This window comes from Vigna angularis, chromosome 6, assembly GCF_016808095.1.
Source record: "Vigna angularis cultivar LongXiaoDou No.4 chromosome 6, ASM1680809v1, whole genome shotgun sequence".
Lineage (NCBI taxonomy): Eukaryota > Viridiplantae > Streptophyta > Magnoliopsida > Fabales > Fabaceae > Vigna > Vigna angularis.
The window spans coordinates 34,924,735-34,942,847 of NC_068975.1; the positions used below are offsets into that span (position 1 = coordinate 34,924,735).

Genomic DNA, 18,113 nt, shown 5'->3' on the forward strand with positions numbered 1-18,113 from the left:
TTAAGTATCTTCTTATATTTTAATTTGTTGCTTGGAGTAGAGTGTTACCACCCGTATCCATTCAGCTTTGTTTGTTCTCACTTTCTTGAAGCATTCTAGCTAGTAGCCATTCTTACCTTGAGGTGTCCCTCTTGTCTCTCCAAAAGTTGCGTTCATTAGCTAGCTATACCGCTTTAATCATGATTCATTCCACCCTTAATATTTTCATAATTTTGAACTCCCGAATACATATAAAGTTTAGATTCAATTCAACAACCATTTAGGCATTGAGTTAAATGACTGCAGTGCATGTGGCTCCTGATTTAGATGGCATAGAAATCCAAAACATATGCAAGAAATATGAGTTAGGATAGGAGTTTGTGGTAATTTACGATCATACAATACAACTTTGGATGTCTTTTTCCCTATAAGCTATTTCACTAACTAGCTTCTATCCTGAACAAAAGATGAATGACTCTGTATTCTTGTGCACTGAGGGATAGTAATTGCAGCATATTGAAAAATTGTTTCTGAAGTCGTAGAAATTTTTAATTGTGGTGCTTGTTTTCTAGATATGTTATTCAAGGAAGGGTTTGTTTAATGTATAGTTTTTCTGATTTTGTATTGCTTTTCCAGAACATTAGGATGGCCAACTTGGCAATTGTTGGCTCCCATATTGTGAATGGTGTTTCAAAATTACATTTAGATACACTGAAAATGACAACATTTAAGGTATGAATTAATTGTGCCAAATCACTTAACTGTTCTTATCACCTTGGCTGTTGGTGAAATCATAAAGCAATAAATTATTGGTTCGACTTTGCAGGACTTCTATGAGCTATGGCCTGAAAAATTTCAATTTAAGACAAATGGCGTAACCCAGGTAGAAAATTAGTTACTATTACAGCATATGTATAATGCAACTGTTGTTCTCCTGCTATGAATGTATAGTTATATGAAATGGCTCATGTGGCTTACTCTCGAATGGAGTTGTATATGCTGGAAAAGTTATCTTTCTACATGTAGAATCGTTTTTTCTGACTACAAAGGCTGTCAACACTCAATCGAAATACACAAATCTAGTTTTTGCTATATGAAACTTTGTTAGCTCCTTGTGAGCACCGATGTTGGGAAACTAGTGTGTATCTTAATTACATTTTAAATAGTGTTGTCCATTGGCCAAGTAAGTTTAAGATGTTTGTTTTACAATTATTTGTTCATATTTCTCTACGGAGTAAATTTTGTTTGTGGTTCTTGACAATTGCCACTATTCTTCATTAAAAAAAATGTGTGATTATGTATGCACTGTGCAACAACTAATAAGTCAATGAATTGATATTTTGTCAGCGTCGGTGGATTGTGGTGAGCAATCCCAGTTTATGTGCTCTTATATCAAAGTGGCTTGGAACTGAAGCCTGGATACGTAATGCTGACCTTCTGACAGGATTGAGAGATCATGTTGACAATCCTAATTTCCATCAAGAATGGAAAATGGTAATTTTTCAAGTTTTATCTATTACTTATTATATGGAACAGCAGAATTCTGGTAGAATACGTCATCCGTTCCACAGGAAAATCATCTTTTGAAATTGTTTGTCAACATCCCCGTCTGTGATTTTTACTTGGGGAAACCCATGTTCATTGTGTGACTACAGTACTGTTAGACAATGACCCATTGGCAGCTCAAATTCCAATTGCAGCTTGGACAAAACAGTGAAGAACTACACTGATGTTCACGTTTTCATGTGACTTATGATGAGGGTGATTAGGTGTATGCTAACTTCGACCCAATAGGCAGCAATCTGTTGCCTGACAGATTAGCCCCTAGTTGTCTCCTCATTACTTTGGCCCTTCCCAGGTAGGTGGAGAGGTTGCTTACAAGCTCTAATTGCCAAGTTCTGCTCTAATTGCCAAGTTCTGCCTGCATTCACCTGGTCTTCCTTGTTTCTCACTTAAATGATCTCTAAAGAGTGGCTCTGCTGTGATTGTCCTACCGACTGCATTGGAGATTGAAGAATCCAAAATCCCTTGTCCAGAGGCTGTGCTAGTCGGCCCTGAAGGCAATCATCCTTTGGAAGTCTTAACCAATAGAGGAGGAAACCTGGGAGACAGCTGCTTCCATCCAGGAAAAATTCCCCTATTTCTGCCTTAAGGACAGGGCAGCTTCTGTAGTGGGTCGAATTAATAGGAAATTAACTTCTGAGTGGGATAAGCCTTTTAAGGTGTATCCAAGAGGGCCGCCCAAAACTGTAGGGGAGGGACCTACTAACAACATCTTTATCTGTGGGGAGATTCTGGAAGTTAGTTAGAAGAGAGAAAATGTTACAAAGGAGGAGATTTTGAATGGGAACTGGGAGAGTAGAGAACCTTTCTCTGTCTTGGGGGAACATTTTTCTCAATAATCTTTTGTGCATTTTCTTTTATTTTCCTTATTTCTTCGTACTTTGCAGGGGATTAATATCCAATACGCATCATATGATCTGCTTTATATCTCTTTCTATCCTTTTGATATTGTAGGTTAAAAGGATCAATAAAATGAGGCTTGCTGAATACATTGAAGCAATGAGTGGTGTGAAGGTTTAAGTACTTGAACTTTTCTTTTCTTTTTCATTACTACAATAGAAGTTATTTTTTCCGATATCTTTCACAATTGCAGGTCAGTTTGGATGCAATGTTTGATGTTCAAGTGAAGCGGATACATGAATACAAAAGACAATTTCTTAACATACTTGGAATAATCCATAGATATGATTGTCTCAAGGTAAATGTATGTTCCATTGGTGCCAAAAGATCTTATAAATAAATAATAATTTTAAATAGCAAAATATTTGTTTACATTAAAATAAAAACATGTTTCTTTGTTATGGTAATCTTTTTCCATTATTTATAATGCTCTTTGTTCTTTCTGCACTTGAGCAAGAAAGCCTAGCACCTAGAATCTGATATTCCCCCCAGCTATGGTTTAAATTCTTTCTCGTCTACATTCAAACTGACCACACACTCATACATACTGATCATGACTTTTCACTTGAGGTTATACTGAGACATCAACTATTTTTTTGCATTTATTCCTTGGTTTCTTGCAGAATATGGACAAGAATGACCGAAGGAAAGTTGTACCCCGCGTTTGCATAATTGGTGGGAAAGCTGCTCCTGGTTATGAAATTGCTAAGAAGATTATCAAGCTTTGTCATTCTGTGGCTGAAAAAATCAATAATGACGCTGATATAGGAGATCTTCTGAAATTGGTAATTTTCTAGTTTCTACTCTTCATTTGTGATTTTTTTTGTTATTCTTTTTCTTTCGTTTTGTTAGCATTTCTCTCTATGTAGTACAACTCAAGATGGACCTGTTAAGTATACTTTATTTTTGTTGGCATATCTCTTGCTGATCCAGTCTCTATTATTTTGTAGGTTTTTATCCCTGATTATAATGTCTCTGTTGCTGAATTGGTAATACCAGGGGCTGACCTTTCTCAACATTTAAGGTCTCCTAATTTAGCGTTCATCGTAGTTCACTTTTCATTCTCAATATAGCTTCATCCTCATTTCTCATCATGCTTGATATTTGCCATGCTCATAATGATCAAGAACGAGCACTAAGTTTAAATAAAAGATATGGAGAATGATGCTGGGATACTACACAAATGAAATATCTATTTTGAAGGATTCCTCTTTTGACAGAGTTGAGTTTAATTTATAGTCAGTGTATTGCAGCCAGCTTGAGCAACAACCTGTATAGTCCACCCATTGTTTCGAAACTGGGCATGGTCTTCATATTCTCTCTGATTTTTATGCATTTGAAATTTATTGACGACAACATGAGGACACGCAGAACAACATAGGACAAGAAGTTGATTCAGCACTATTTTTTTATTTCTGGTCTGTTCTTTGGTAGTTGATACACAGCCCAAGCAATTTTAGAGTTGGAGCAGGTGGTTGTGCTGGGTATGAGTTGGATAGGATATAAGCCCACTTGATCTTGCTAGTTGTTTCCTATTGTTTTGATGTTTACTAGAAAATATCCCCTATTTTTTGGCTTAAAGATATTTAGACCTCCGCTTCCTCTTTTGTTTTATCAAGTCTCTTCATTTTTTAAACCAAACACGCCAAAGTATTTTGATGCTATTCAATCCTTCATCATTTAGCAATTCCAACTAACCTTCGAGGTTTTTGTAATGTTGTATTAATTGCACCAATTATCAAATGACAAATTAGGCTGTGTGCTAGCCAATCTTATTGTTGCTCAACGTTGTGCAATTTATACTTTCCATACATTCGCCCTGCCTCCCCTCTTAGTTTTTCAAATTTAGTTGTGAGAAATGCGATAAAAGTTTCTTGCATATTGACAGCAATTATTATCTTGTAGCACTGCAGGACATGAAGCTTCAGGAACTGGGAGCATGAAATTTTTGATGAATGGTTGTTTACTTTTAGCTACGGCAGATGGATCTACGGTAGAAATAATTGAAGAAATAGGGTCTGATAACTTGGTGAGTTATAACATAGATGATGTTTTCATGTTTCTCAACACAATCAAATAGTGCTCTTAAGAAAATTAGGAAAGATTTTTAAATTTAGAAATCAAGTTGCTTTGGCATATTTCTTAAGTTCTTTTCGTGTATAAATTTTGTCTGTAAATCTGCTAGGGAGATGTGCTGGTCTGTAATCAGATGATGCTTTTAAATGCTGACGTATTCTACTCTGCTTCCTAGAAGGGATAAAATAGTTGGCTTGACTAGACCCAGCCTTAGCTTCGTAATTGCCTACCAAAAATTGGTTAAAGAGGAAATATATTTCATGCTCGCGCTTTATGAATAATTGTAATATAATAATGGAGGCTTTCTTTGATCATTTTTGGAGACTAAGGTTCATAACTCAATTAAAAATGTCTACACTTGTTTCAGTTTCTCTTTGGTGCAAAAGTGCAAGAAGTTGCAGAACTGCGTGAAAAAGGATCTACTTTAAAAGTACCTCTACAATTTGCTCGCGTGTTAAGGTAAATAAATGGGTAGATAACTTCCATCTTCAAAGAATAAGTGGATTATTAACAATTACAAATAAAATTTCTGGTCAGGGTTCAATTGTTATTTTGTTAACTATTAATATATTACACTATGACGAAAATTATGCATACTAAAATAGGGAATGTTACTCTTAATTGTTCTTTTTTCCTAATACATAACTGATGTTAATATGATAATACCATTAGGATGGTTCGAGATGGATATTTTGGTTATAAAGAGTACTTCAAATCCCTATGTGACACGGTGGAAATCGGTAAAGATTTCTATCTCCTTGGCGCCGATTTTGGTAGTTACCTCGAGGCACAGGTACTTTCATTTTTCATTTAGTATCCAAACCCTTTATAATACCGTCAGTTTTTATTTAATATAAGAATTTAACCTTGATTAAATACCTAACAGGCTGCTGCAGATAAAGCATTTGTTGAACCAGAGAAGTGGATCAAGATGAGTATCCTTAGCGTTGCTGGTTCTGGGAGATTTAGCAGTGACAGGACCATTCAAGAGTATGCAGAGAGGACATGGAAAATTGTTCCAAGCCGATGCCCTCTCTGATCACTGTTGTGCCACTAGACGAAACTAACAATGATGAATAATTGGTATCTGTATATATAGATTAAAGTGTTTATTACGCGTTTTAGTTTTTTTTTTTTTTGTTGAAATACCCTTTTATTTTATAACCAATAACGCAGAATTCTAACTTTCCACGCACCTTAATATTTTTAAGTGTAGAAAGAAATGTCTTGTACTGTAACATGTTTCTTGGAATGTAAAATTGAAGATCAATACTAGATACAAATGATGTCCAAGCTACAATTGCTTTTGGACGTCGATCCAGCTGAACTAAACATTCGAGTGCTCAGTTTTTTTACAATGTTCACTAGTTAAAATGCTTCCATTCGATTGTGACAATCATACAATCAAGAACTTTTTTTTCTTCAATAAAATGGTTGTAACTAAATCTGGACGTACAGGAATAAACTTGATGAATAAAATACGCTTAATGACAAAATACGCTTAACGAATAAACTTTATTTTTCTAATTTTTATTACTTAACGCGTGTCATTATGTTTGAAAAAATGTATAAAATAGATATTGAAAATTCCCAAAGAAAGAATTTCGAACAGAAACATTAGTTTGATAGAAAATTGGAAATTAGCTCTACCTTTGGAAACAAGATGCTTGATGGTATTTTAGTACATATTTAAAATTTCAGCTGATTTTACAAATTGTCTTTAAATATAAAAAATTCTACCGACAATAAAAGCACTTTTTAATTTAACTTGAATGTTTTCGATATATAAAAGGTTTTTATATCAGTATCATATAAATAATTTTTATATACAGTGTGTATATAAAGTAAGTAAAGTTTTACTGAGTTTGTCAATCACAGATTTTATGCTTTATATGAGAACTAAATTTATATTTTTGAAGGAAGAGTTTTTATGCTAAAGAAAGACTTTTTCATAAACAATTGTTCAAGTAAAAAAAGTTTTCTGTTTTTAAGTTTTATATTAAACCGAAAAATAGCAATTTCAATTTTTTTAGAGTTCATCTTATAAAGGAGCATTTTATTTGCATTTAAAAAATGGAAATATCTTTACATATTCAGACTCTGTGTAAAACTTATATGAACTTACGAAGGTTTATTTAATTTGTTGCATAATATATATTTATAGAGTAAATGCGAATTTTATTTATGAAATTACTTTAATCTGTAGATTTAAATTGGTCAAAAAGTGAGGGATGGATTAAAGTTTGAGATTTTGTAAATTTCAATAATTCTAGGAATTAAGAAGAGAAGAGAAGAGAAGAGAAGAGAAGCAGCTGCACTGCAGCACTATGGCGATGGCGCTGCCATACCTTCTTACTTCCATTACCGCCTTTCTTCTTCTTCACACTTCGCTTTCTGCTTCTGCCCAACCAATCCACCACGAAATCAACCAAATCAACGTCAAAATCTCTCACTTAGGTCATTTTCATTCAACTTTATACTTCATATAATCTGCATCAGTATAGTTATGTTCTGCATATCATTTTATGCTTCTTTTTGCATTTCATTCTGAGGAATAATTTCAATGCAGAATCGGTTCTCGAGGAAACCAATAAAAGATTGAAGGAAAGCGACGTGTACATGGAGGAGTGTGATAAGCGAATGGGTGAATTGTTGGAACAAATCCACCATCTGCAATCTACTCTCTCTACAATGAAGGTTTGACTTCCATTCTCTAGAATGGGGGAAAAGAGCAAAACGTTCATTATCTTATTATTAGATTATAGGTCTTCTGCTAGACCTTATTCTCTTAATTCGACCTTATTTATCCAATGTATGTGTCACCAATGTTCTTTATTTTGATAATTTATTAATTATTATTTTTGTCGGATAATCGGAAATATATGATTCAATTTATTCATCATATCGATGCCTACTTATTTTTTATTTGTTTTTTTATATATGATTCTTGCAGGCTGATTCATTGCTTGTCGAAAGACAGAATAAAGCTCTGGAGGAAGAGGTATTTTCCTCCAATCCAAGGCTCCTCTCCCTCCTCACTCCCCCTCTTACCTTTGGTTGTTCATATATTATAGCCGAAAATTATGTATAGCTCATGGATTTAATTGAAAGTTCGACTGATTTGAGAAATAGGATTCAAAATGCATAGGTACAACTTCTTTGGCATACCTTGAGAAGGAACAACTTTGATCTTCATATTTTGAAATCTAAAGCACAAGAAACTGAGGAGAGACTAGAGGAGGTCACTTCAAAAGTTGAAAAGGTTTGTGCGTTATGCTCTATTTTATTTTATTTCAGGTATGATATGTCCTATTTTAGACCTTCTGGTTTTAGTGGTTAAGAACTTAATATGCTGCAGTCAGTGAGACTTATTTCTTGTGCATATAAAGAAATGAAAGATTTCCAAGCATTTTGTAAGTATTCACTATATTTTATCCTTAATACTCACCGAATCGTATATTTAAAAACATACATATAGCCATGTAATTTTTCACATATAAAAAGAACTATTGATTGTGGGCGCCTGGAAAAGGCCTTTAGTATCGAGGGCAACTGCAAATATTATATAGAGGAAGTCGATTTTCTATTTTCTGAAATGCTTGATCATTCATTATTGTAAGATATTATTGTCAAGGCTCCAAAATTAATTTGGTCTCAGACTTATAAATGGTATTATTTTGTCATAGGGAATTTATGTTGCATGTTGTTGATTCTCTATTCTTTTGGTAGGAATTTCAAGCTAATGATGACCAAAAGGGAAAACAGTGGTTTGAGCTTAAATTGACTTGACCTGTTCTACTGAACTTCCAAGTAGTAAGCTCTTTAGTGTGGATATTAAGGCCCAACGCTGATGGAGCTGGGGTTTGAATGATATACCTCACAGGAATTAGAGGTATCTAAGAAAGCTCGTTAGTGGCTAGCTATCGTTTAGGCTTAGATGACTCAGATGGTTACTGGAGATTGGGCAGTTAAATAGGGGACTCACTTTTCTTAAAGTTAGATTCATTTTCTGATAATTGAATGACAGAACTATCTTTGGTTTTAAGGGGAAACCCCTGGAGAGACTCTCCCTTTTATTTTCAAAACTTTCGCCATTCTACCAGTTCTCTGTTCTCTTACTGTAATCTCCTTATATCTGGGATCCTAAGTCCGGACAGTCTGGTAGTGGTCGGCATGCATCATCAAATTGAAGGTGTAAGCATGTGGCACGAACATCAGTTTTGGAAAACATATATAATCAATTCTAATTCAAAGTATAATGGATTTTAGTCAAGGATTTCAACTAATATAATGCTCATTATGAATTTGCATACTTCGTTTGCAATTTAACATTTTCCTATACATCAATGAGACTTGGTTGCGATAGATTACGGGTCCTAGTATTAGTTGAGGTTATTCGTCTTTTCCATTTCAGATGGATGCCATTGTGAATGAACAGTGGATTCAAGTTCAGCATCTCGAGCAGGCTCTTCACATTACCAAAGTATGTACAGTTTATTTTCTAGTTTATATATTTTGGGAAACCTTAGCAGGATTACATCATTTGTTTTTTGAGGTTTTCATTTATTTTCTATTTGCACACTTGTGTGTGTGTATGTGCAAAGATGAGGACTCTAAGGGCTCGAAGGCTAACAAGCGTTACAAGATGCACATTCTTGAAGGTAAGTTTTAAGTGTTTTGAGTATCCAGTTTGAGCGCTTCACTAATTTTTTAGTGTAAAGATAATTAACACTTTATCAAGTCTGCAATGGGATTTAGTACAATCGTTCAGGGTGTTATTTCTTGTTTAAAGAGATGTGAGAAATTGCTAAAGCTTCTAGCAATAAGCACATCTATATATTCCATTAGCCATCATTTCTCATCTCCCTTTCTTTATCATTGTTTGTTCCGTAGTTTTTCAATATCCTTCTTGATGATCTTCGGGCACTTTATCCATATGTATTTGGCGAAAGGACTGCAGCCAGTTCACTCATCTCACAGGCTATGGATAAGTTGAAGAGATGTTTTGCGCTAACAAAAATGTATCACCATCAGGTTTGCATGAAACTTCCATAAGCCTTTAGTTAATAATATTAAATACATGTTTCAAATTTGTGGATGAAAGTGATATTTTATTTTTTTACGAGGGTGGGAAGTTCATTTAATGCTTCGGGATCACGTTATTCCGGCATGTGCATTCTGAATTTCAAATTTTTGAACTTCAATTTTTTTGTTTAATGTGTCTGTGGGGAAACTTTGAAGCCGCTAGAGTTTTAATTGTCTTGCGTAGGCTTTCAAGAAGTTAAATTTCTAAGTGGTTGCAAAAATTTAACATGTGTAGCTTCAAGGTTATATCAAAGATCAGATGGAGAAAAATGAATTGACTACATCTCTTGCAAATGATGAATTAGTCTTCTTCCTGGTATGCTTATTTCTTTCAGTTTACTTATCAAGTACAAAACTTAGATGAATAAATTCTTTATAACATGTGCAATTCTTTGACCAATATTACATGTTTTCAGGCTTCTGCTCTAATCATCTTTCCATTAATGAGTGCTTGGATGTTGCTCTCTTCGTAATTGCCATGCTGGCAAGGTTTTTCTTTTTAACTGAACAGGAATACCGCTTTCTACAGAGACTACTGAACTTTCTTCCAACGCTTTTCTCTACAGTGATGGTAGATTAGTGTAGTTTTGATATTGTATCAGTGTATGGTTGCAAAGAGCGGTAATAGTACCATTACGTGCAACTTTATTTCTTATACATATCCCTCTGGAAAGTAAATCTAAAGAGGTGGATCAATTACCCGTGTTTCCAAATACAACTAGTAAGCTTGTAGTTTTAGCTTTTCGTTGGATTTTTTTTTTAAATCATGTTGAAATACCGAATATTATAACCTTATGTAATTTTTCACATAATCGATTTTATGTTGAAGAATTACTTCTGAATTGAAACAACTTAACATAATTTTTCTATTACATGATTTTTTTATTGAATGTTCTAATTAGTTTTGTCTTTACAATAAAATATTCAAATATAAATTATATTACTTCAATTTAATAATTATACAATGTATACTACTAAAATACCACTTTTCTAATTCGAATTCTCTTTAAATTATATGTATAACTTCCCTCTTGCTACACATGTCAATTTTGCTTACATATACTTACATATTTTTACGTTGTCAGTGTTTTATTTTATTGCAAGAAGTATTCCTTATTGATAATTAGAGAGAGATCATGTGATCAAATTTAATTATCTATATTACGTTTTATTTACCCATACTAATATATAAAGAAATTTTATTTTAATTTTGTACATTTTTTTTTTCAATATTACCTTTCAAGTAATTTTTATTTTAAATTAAAATAAGTACATTTTATTTTTATCCTTTAAATGATCAATAATTTAAATTTAATTATTTTTTAAATTAAAATAATTATTTTAATTTCTAAAATTATTATTTACTTAAATTCAATTTTTTAAATTAAATTAATTATTTATGCTAAAGAAAAAGATATATATGTTCATTAATCATTATATAAATATATAAATATATATATATGTGTGTGTATGTATTTAATTTTATTTTTTAATAAGTAATTACTTCTATAAACTAAAAAATTATTTTATTAATTTTATCCAATCGTAGTTTAAATCCAATTGTTTTTTATTTAACTTTTTAAAATTTAACTATTTTATTAATTAAAATAATTATTTATAAATAAAAATCTTGCAAAATAAAAAAAATACAATTATAATATCGGTACTTTTATTATATAAAAAAAGAAAAAAAAAAAAAGACCTGCCTGTAGAATTTTCCCAAAATGTTACAAAAAATTAAAAGACACATTTTGTTTCTGGGTGTGGCGAACTATTGTAGAAGGTGTTAGTGTGTTGTTAATCTATGTTTGAAGAAAACCTTATCTGTTCTTAGGTTCATCCTCAACCTTGTGTGAACTAGGAGGGCCATGGAAGAAGCACCATGGGAGCAGAGGCTGCAAGCCTTAACCCATATCCTTACGAGCCCCACAACCAGTCCATCCCTCCACTCCCAACTCTTCATCGCCACCCAAATCCCCTGCTACATCAACTGGGACTACCCTCCCTTTCTCTGCTCCAACCCCAACATTATCAGAACATGGCTCCGCTCATTCTTCCTCAAAAGGCTCTTGGGAACCGCACCTCCTCAGACCTCTTGGCGATCCAAGTGCCCCTTCCATCAACCCCAACCCTTGATTCTCGCACAGGGACTCCACCACCCCAACTGGGAACCCCAACATAGAAGAGCTTATGTTAGGAAGAGAATGGCTCGGAAACTTCGCAAAAATGTTAACCCCGTTTTACACATTGTAATACCAAATCTTTTGTTGTTGTCGATTATGATTTGGAACCCCTTTCGATCTCTAGATTGATTCACACCACTTTCCTCCTCTAATTTCGGGCTTTCGGCAAACTCTTGTTATAATATTCCCTCACCATCATTTTTTTAGGAAAATAACTACTTCTTGTATTTAAGTCAAACTTTATTTTAGTTGTTATACTTTTAAATTGGTGAAATCAGTCATCTAACTTTGAAAAAATTGTTATTTTCACATAGTTTACTATATCTCTGCATAATTAAATTGTTGGGTCGAGTGGTTGGTTAATATAAAGAACTAAACAAAATTGGTTCATAGAGAAGCGTGTGTCTTATAGGTATTGTCATTTGACAGTGTATGGAGACATGTCCTCAAATGTAGGGGAGACAAGTAGCCTCCAAACTCATTGCAACATGATGGCACGCCATGTCAAAGGAGCTTAATGATGTTCTCATACATTCCTGTACCTTAACACAAAACAAACACTTCCTTCTCATATTCAGATTTGGACTTGAGTATAAAAATGTGCATAGAAGTTGAGTTTGGAAGTGTTCTATATGTTTTCGTTGGTGTATTTATGAGAAAAATGATGAAACTTTAAGTTCTGTGAATAAGGCAGAAAAAAAAATCGAAGTCTTTGAAAATGGAACGTGTTTCCCTTCGTCAACTTTGTCCTTTTTCACTCTTTTTCTTCTTCTTTTTTTATATATTTTCTTCTGGAAAAACTGGCTAGAAAGACTCGTATGGTTCCGCCAATTACGCAATCAATTTCAGGACCATTTTATACGAAGGAAAGAAAAAATTCCAAGAGAAAGGGTTATTCAATCAAGTTGGAATCTTTACTCCATTCACTAACTACCCAGCTTTCTTTTCCTTTATAGAGTTGGATTGAATTGAATTAGCTTGCGGATTAAACTAGAGTTTATCATTTTTTACACACCTTCAATCTTTTAATAATATCCAATGGTCATTATCAATTTCACCTCTTTAGACCACAACAACTTCATACAGTAACTGACCCCAATCAAACCAGTATTTAAGGATCTAGCCACCTTACTTGTGTTTTTCCTTTGTAAAATTAAAATCCATGAAGTTGTGGGTGCATCTTCTTCTCCCCACCATTGTGGGGTATCTAATAACCAAATAAAAAATAAATCCTAATCAGCGGAAAGCACAGATCTCAGATCTACTTAGAAACTTCTGCCATAATTTTCTCACTTTCAGATTGTTCATCCCACTCTTTCTTTGCTTGTGATGGCTCTCCTAATTGCTTTAACTATTTACCACAAATGAAATATCTGAACATAAGGAAGTATTCACACCCACACCCACGCTTTCACCCATAAAATAAAATAAAACCTCTGATTTGGAATCTACTCCCTTTTGTCAAGACTTGCACCTATTATATGCAAGATTTTGGCAACCTATTCGAGACTTTTCTTTCTTGTTTCAGATTAATGCAACCAATTCAGTTACATGTAGATCCCACCTTGGCCCCATCCCTTCATTACATTTACCTACGTGAAGAAAATTCAGTAACATCACCCTCCCTAATTATTTCATATGGGTGCCCCCAAAATAGTTGTTGGCATGCTTCACACACAATTGCACCCTAAAAATGTATCAGAGCAGGTTAGTAACTCAACAAACCTAACAGAACAAAAAGGATAAATTCTACTCCCTCACATCTTACATCTAACACAGTCACAAAGTGCCCTTTATCTTATCAACTCCACGCAGCACTTGGTTTTGAAGAATGATCTGAAATAGTACAATCCAAAAGTATGCTTATTTAGGCTAAGGAACCCATTTTGCTTTTGCACAGTTTGGACTAATAATACAACAATGCTTGAAAGTGAATTCACCCTTATTTCATTCATCAAAAGGGTCTTCATTCCTCGTATCAAGCAAAATCATCTATTTTAAGGTATCACTTAACAGCATCCTAATTAGTAGTTACGATGTGAGAATGTGTCAATCTCATTTTCTATTAAGAATTCTTTCTTCTTACGCAGTGGTCTGAAAACTGGCAAAGTTTGATTGAGCAACTTAGATTTCAGCACCTAGTGCACTCTTTCTAGAGAAACTTTGAAGCTAGTTGGTAGTAGTCTTCTTCAAAAACGCTAAGAAAGTCAAATATTTAAACCATTCAATTAAAAATTGGGAAGTGTAAGTCTAACTCAGTTGTAAATTTTAAAAGGCCAAAACCAAAGGAAATAAAAGTCTGAGTTAGAGACCCTGCACTGACTTTGAGTATGTATGCACATTCACAGAGAAAGATTGAAGAAAGCTTACTTTTGGAGCGTCACTCTCAACATAGACAAAGCATGGAAGGCACATGCAGTGTGCACCAAATGTTATTACTTTCGTGTCCTACCAACTCCTCAATCCACGCATAATTACTCGCTCAGGCCTTCCTTTGTCTCCTTCTTTCATTCTTTTCTTGTCTCCTATCTTCTTCCAAAGTTTAACTCTTTTACAACAATATTCATTTTACAAATGCCTTTTATTTTTGGACTCAACCGTAATCAATCACCGTATTTTCGTTGCCATGAATACTATGATCCATCATGAATAATGTCCAAAAAGACTAAATGTGAAAGCTAACTACGGAATCTATTTAACATTAATCAATACGTCAGGTCTACCACGCGTAACCATTTAATTAATCACCACATTTATTTCCTTTAAATACGAGTTCAGTGAACATTAATTTGACTCCTTAAAAATGAGATGTATTTTCTCAACATAATGTTATAAATAACAGCTAGTTCACAAGAATAATGTATTATACATTTTACTTGTATCTTGTCTCTACATAATCTACGAGTAAAATACCACGATTTAGGACCAAAATCTTAATCAAGTGGATAGAGTTGGGTTGCATCGTTTTTGCCATACTTTTTTTTTTACAACTGATAGCATCATCAATACACTTTATGGACCTCTCTGGATATAAATGAAAATCAAATATGAAACCTTTTTATTAGGCTGGAATCCAACGGTGTGAAAGCTACCACCTATGAATGTAATGGTTGCGTCATAATAGATGGCACAACTACTAATTAATAAAGAGTTAGCTTACACTAAAGGAAATCTGAAAGAGGCTAATTAAATGTTAAGCTCTCTTAAGGATGCCCTGTAAATCTGATAACTGGCCTTTTGCCCTTGAAATGATGCTGTTTTTCCATGACCATATCCTCGGTCTTCAAAATCTTACATACATAATATGATTATAAACAAAATAATAATGTAATGTGATGGCGTCAAAAATGTACTAACAACATCAAATAGTTACTCCATGACCACATCCTAAATGGATGGGATCCAAATGTTAATCAGCTAAAGTTTCATTGAGAGGGTCCACAGCCATCCAACTTTGCTCCATTTACACCTAATAAGTGCGAAAAAAATTTATAGAGAGAGAAAAGAAAAGGTTTAAGAAGCTCTATATAAAGATACTTATGCAACCATAACTTCTCATCAGCATAGACCATCTTCTTTCTGTTGTGTAACCAATGGCTCATTCGTCAAACTACATTTCTTTCCTTCTCTTCACCACCCTTTTCTTGGCTCTTCAAATCTCTGCAAGAGACAGCCAGTTCTTCAGTAAAGTCTCCCATTTCGACAACAACAATGTCAAAGAGACAGAACTTCCCAACAAAGAAGCACCAGAAGCAAGCAAGGTAGATCAACAACCAGCTTTCGTTCCCGAGACTGAAAACAGCTATGGCCTATATGGTCACGATGAGTCTAACCAGGTTCCTTCCACCACTACAACAAAAAATGCCGATTCTTACACCACCCCAACCTCTTACCACCCCTACAAGACCGAGTTTCAGAACACCAAGTACTTTAACAACGATGCCTACAACAATAGGTTCGCGGAAACGAACAACAACAAGAATTCTTATGAGGGTGACCAAGATGAGTTAAGCGACACAAAGTACGCTGAACAAGGTTACAACAATAACTATCAGAACAACAACCAGCAGTACTACAACAACGATGCTGCCAGTTACAAATCCTACGACAACAACAACAATCAGAAGTACTACTACAACGATGCTGCTAGTCAGAAATACCAGAAGAGCAATAATAATTATAATGGTAACGCTAACAGGTACAATGGTGAGAAGCAAGGTATGAGTGACACAAGGTTTTTGGAAGGTGGAAGGTATTTTCATGATATTTATGCGGAAGAGAACCATCCTACTAACTACGATGATTCATCCAGGGGAGTGAACAATAACAACTGGTACAACAACAGAGGTGGAAATTACAATGGATACCAGAACCAGGAGGAGTTTGAAGATGAACATGAGAACTTTGAGCCATGAGCTTCGATCACTGTCTGAGTGAAGAGCTCACTATACTTTTGAGTACCACTGTGGGTGTTCTATGTTTTTATTGTGCTTTAGATTCAAGAAAACACAAAGTAACAGTTTACGTTAATTATGGGGGACTTTTATTTTATTTTTTACTTAGTAGTACTTCTATTAAGTCCTGTTTAACGAATTGCATTGTCTCTGTCATCATGATCTCAAAATATCGCGTCAAGTGCAAGAGCATAAGCAACTTTTTTGCTTATCACCTATTAATAAGTTGTATAATGTTACCTAAGCTTGCATGTTACTTTCTCATTTTTTTTTATTCCCCTGTTATGTTCCCTTTTTTGTTTAGTTACACAATTGTTCTTCCTTTTGTCTGTGTCTTTCGAACCAGCGAAATACGAGGATGGAATGCTAGAAAAGTTGTACACAGACAAACATCAGTTGCAAGTTATGAAAGTTTCCAAAATTCCCATTTTGCCTGACCTACTCTACCTGCCCTGCAATTCGGATATATATCATTCTTACTTTAAACATTGTACAGTGAAGAGGAGTGTCACAAGTTATTTCTGAGACATTTGTGTTGGATACAAGAAATTTCTGTTGGGAGACATTTGTGTTGGATACGAGAAATTTGTGTTGGAAATATGAGGTTAAGTGGAAAGACATAATATCAATGAAATGAAATCTGAGTTCAACCACGTAAAGAATTGACATCATTCTCTTCAATGGATTAATGAATTTTTTATCTTTATACACAGTACATCATTTCTATTTGATATAAGAGTTGGCCTGATACTTGATTCCCATCAAAGAAGTTCATTCACCGAAAGATTTCTCCCTTTCTTTGACTTCTGAACTGGTCAGTTTAATTTTAGCAGCAACCAACTTAGCTAGAAATTTGAGCATCTTTATAGAAAGTACACAATATATTCCACTAAATTGAGGTAATCTTTGTAGGGATTTGATGCAAATTGCTTACATATAGGTGCATAATTAGTGAGAATAATTTTGTGGAAGTAGTGTATTATTTATTGATGAATGGTTAATTGGTATGGAAAGGAAACAAAGAAATACTAAAGGTATGGGTAGTGTAGGTAGCAGATTAATTATTGATTGCGGCTATATTGCTTGGTTTGGTGTCTGTCTTTATCTTCTGGCTCATAAATTGCACTGTTTTGGCCAACCATTTGACAAAATAATTCACAAAGAAAAGGTTCCTTACAGACGAGGATACTGAGCACAAGTTATTTATTTATTACGTTGAATTCAAACAAATCGACCTGTCAGTAGTTCCTCCGCTGGTTACGGTAAGGAAAAAACATGTTTTTTGTTTTATGAAAGAAGACTTTGTTCATTCGTATAAGTCGTAAATCATAATTGTAGGCTTCATGGCTCTGAACTCAAGACTTCACCGTGTTGGAAAAAAAATGTGCAAATGTACCAAAAGAAACACATCATATACTTACTGATTATACATCTAAAGAATGGGCTTTAGTATTCTGGCTCGGCTATGTTTGTCTCCCTCAATTTGTCAATTTGGTACTTTGCAGAACATATCATTATTATTTTAAAAGGATATTTGATTTTTTTTTTCAAATTCTGAAAAGTATTGCACTTTAAAGGTATATTTTTAAAACTTATTAAGAAAGGAAAAATGATTTTATACATTATGGTAAATAGAAGTTAAAGAAATTGTGATTTCGTTCTACTCTAACAATACTATTTTTTAAAAGAACATAATTTTGTTGTATGTTTCTTCATTCATATACTCTTTTTGTGAAACAACGAACTTCTTCGTTATATTGATATAGGTCAGGGAACATTTGTTTCAAAAAATATGGTGAATGAACATTATAATCAGAATGATATTCTTAGACATATTTAAAATATTTGTGGTTAAATTTCGATAGTCTCTTAA

The 18,113-nt window shown here is 33.9% G+C and overlaps 4 protein-coding genes across 7 annotated transcripts in view; all 4 read left to right on the top strand.

Moving 5' to 3' along the window:
* Positions 1-5,850, top strand: part of LOC108342874 (uncharacterized) — a 25,145-nt gene extending 19,295 nt beyond the window's left edge. For 3 of the 4 annotated variants that reach the window (XM_052879727.1, XM_017580756.2, XM_017580758.2), the window contains 11 exons: positions 616-711; positions 806-862; positions 1,327-1,473; positions 2,497-2,556; positions 2,636-2,740; positions 3,066-3,227; positions 3,393-3,466; positions 4,348-4,471; positions 4,886-4,977; positions 5,191-5,311; positions 5,405-5,850. In XM_052879727.1, coding sequence (XP_052735687.1) covers positions 616-711; positions 806-862; positions 1,327-1,473; positions 2,497-2,556; positions 2,636-2,740; positions 3,066-3,227; positions 3,393-3,466; positions 4,348-4,471; positions 4,886-4,977; positions 5,191-5,311; positions 5,405-5,557 — 1,191 coding nt within the window. In that variant the 3' untranslated portion in view covers positions 5,558-5,850. Of the gene's footprint in view, positions 1-615; positions 712-805; positions 863-1,326; positions 1,474-2,496; positions 2,557-2,635; positions 2,741-3,065; positions 3,228-3,392; positions 3,467-4,347; positions 4,472-4,885; positions 4,978-5,190; positions 5,312-5,404 lie in introns of those variants that run through there. The other variant, XR_008250191.1, reaches the window with a different exon arrangement.
* Positions 5,851-6,751: 901 nt separating this feature from the next.
* LOC108341992 (uncharacterized) lies at positions 6,752-10,341 on the top strand. The gene is made up of 9 exons (XM_017579692.2): positions 6,752-6,975; positions 7,088-7,215; positions 7,472-7,519; positions 7,667-7,780; positions 8,933-9,001; positions 9,123-9,179; positions 9,412-9,552; positions 9,839-9,919; positions 10,020-10,341. The coding sequence occupies exons 1-9, from the start codon at positions 6,846-6,848 to the stop codon at positions 10,074-10,076; spliced, it is 825 nt and encodes a 274-aa protein (XP_017435181.1). The 5' UTR covers positions 6,752-6,845; the 3' UTR covers positions 10,077-10,341.
* Positions 10,342-11,312: 971 nt separating this feature from the next.
* On the top strand, positions 11,313-12,060 carry LOC108342625 (uncharacterized). Its single transcript, XM_017580421.2, has one exon. It carries the CDS (start codon positions 11,472-11,474, stop codon positions 11,913-11,915), a length of 444 nt encoding a protein of 147 aa, XP_017435910.1. The 5' UTR covers positions 11,313-11,471; the 3' UTR covers positions 11,916-12,060.
* Positions 12,061-15,332: 3,272 nt separating this feature from the next.
* On the top strand, positions 15,333-16,677 carry LOC108342000 (protein E6). Its single transcript, XM_017579699.2, has one exon. The coding sequence runs from the start codon at positions 15,380-15,382 to the stop codon at positions 16,199-16,201; it is 822 nt and encodes a 273-aa protein (XP_017435188.1). The 5' UTR covers positions 15,333-15,379; the 3' UTR covers positions 16,202-16,677.
* Positions 16,678-18,113: the final 1,436 nt, after the last annotated feature.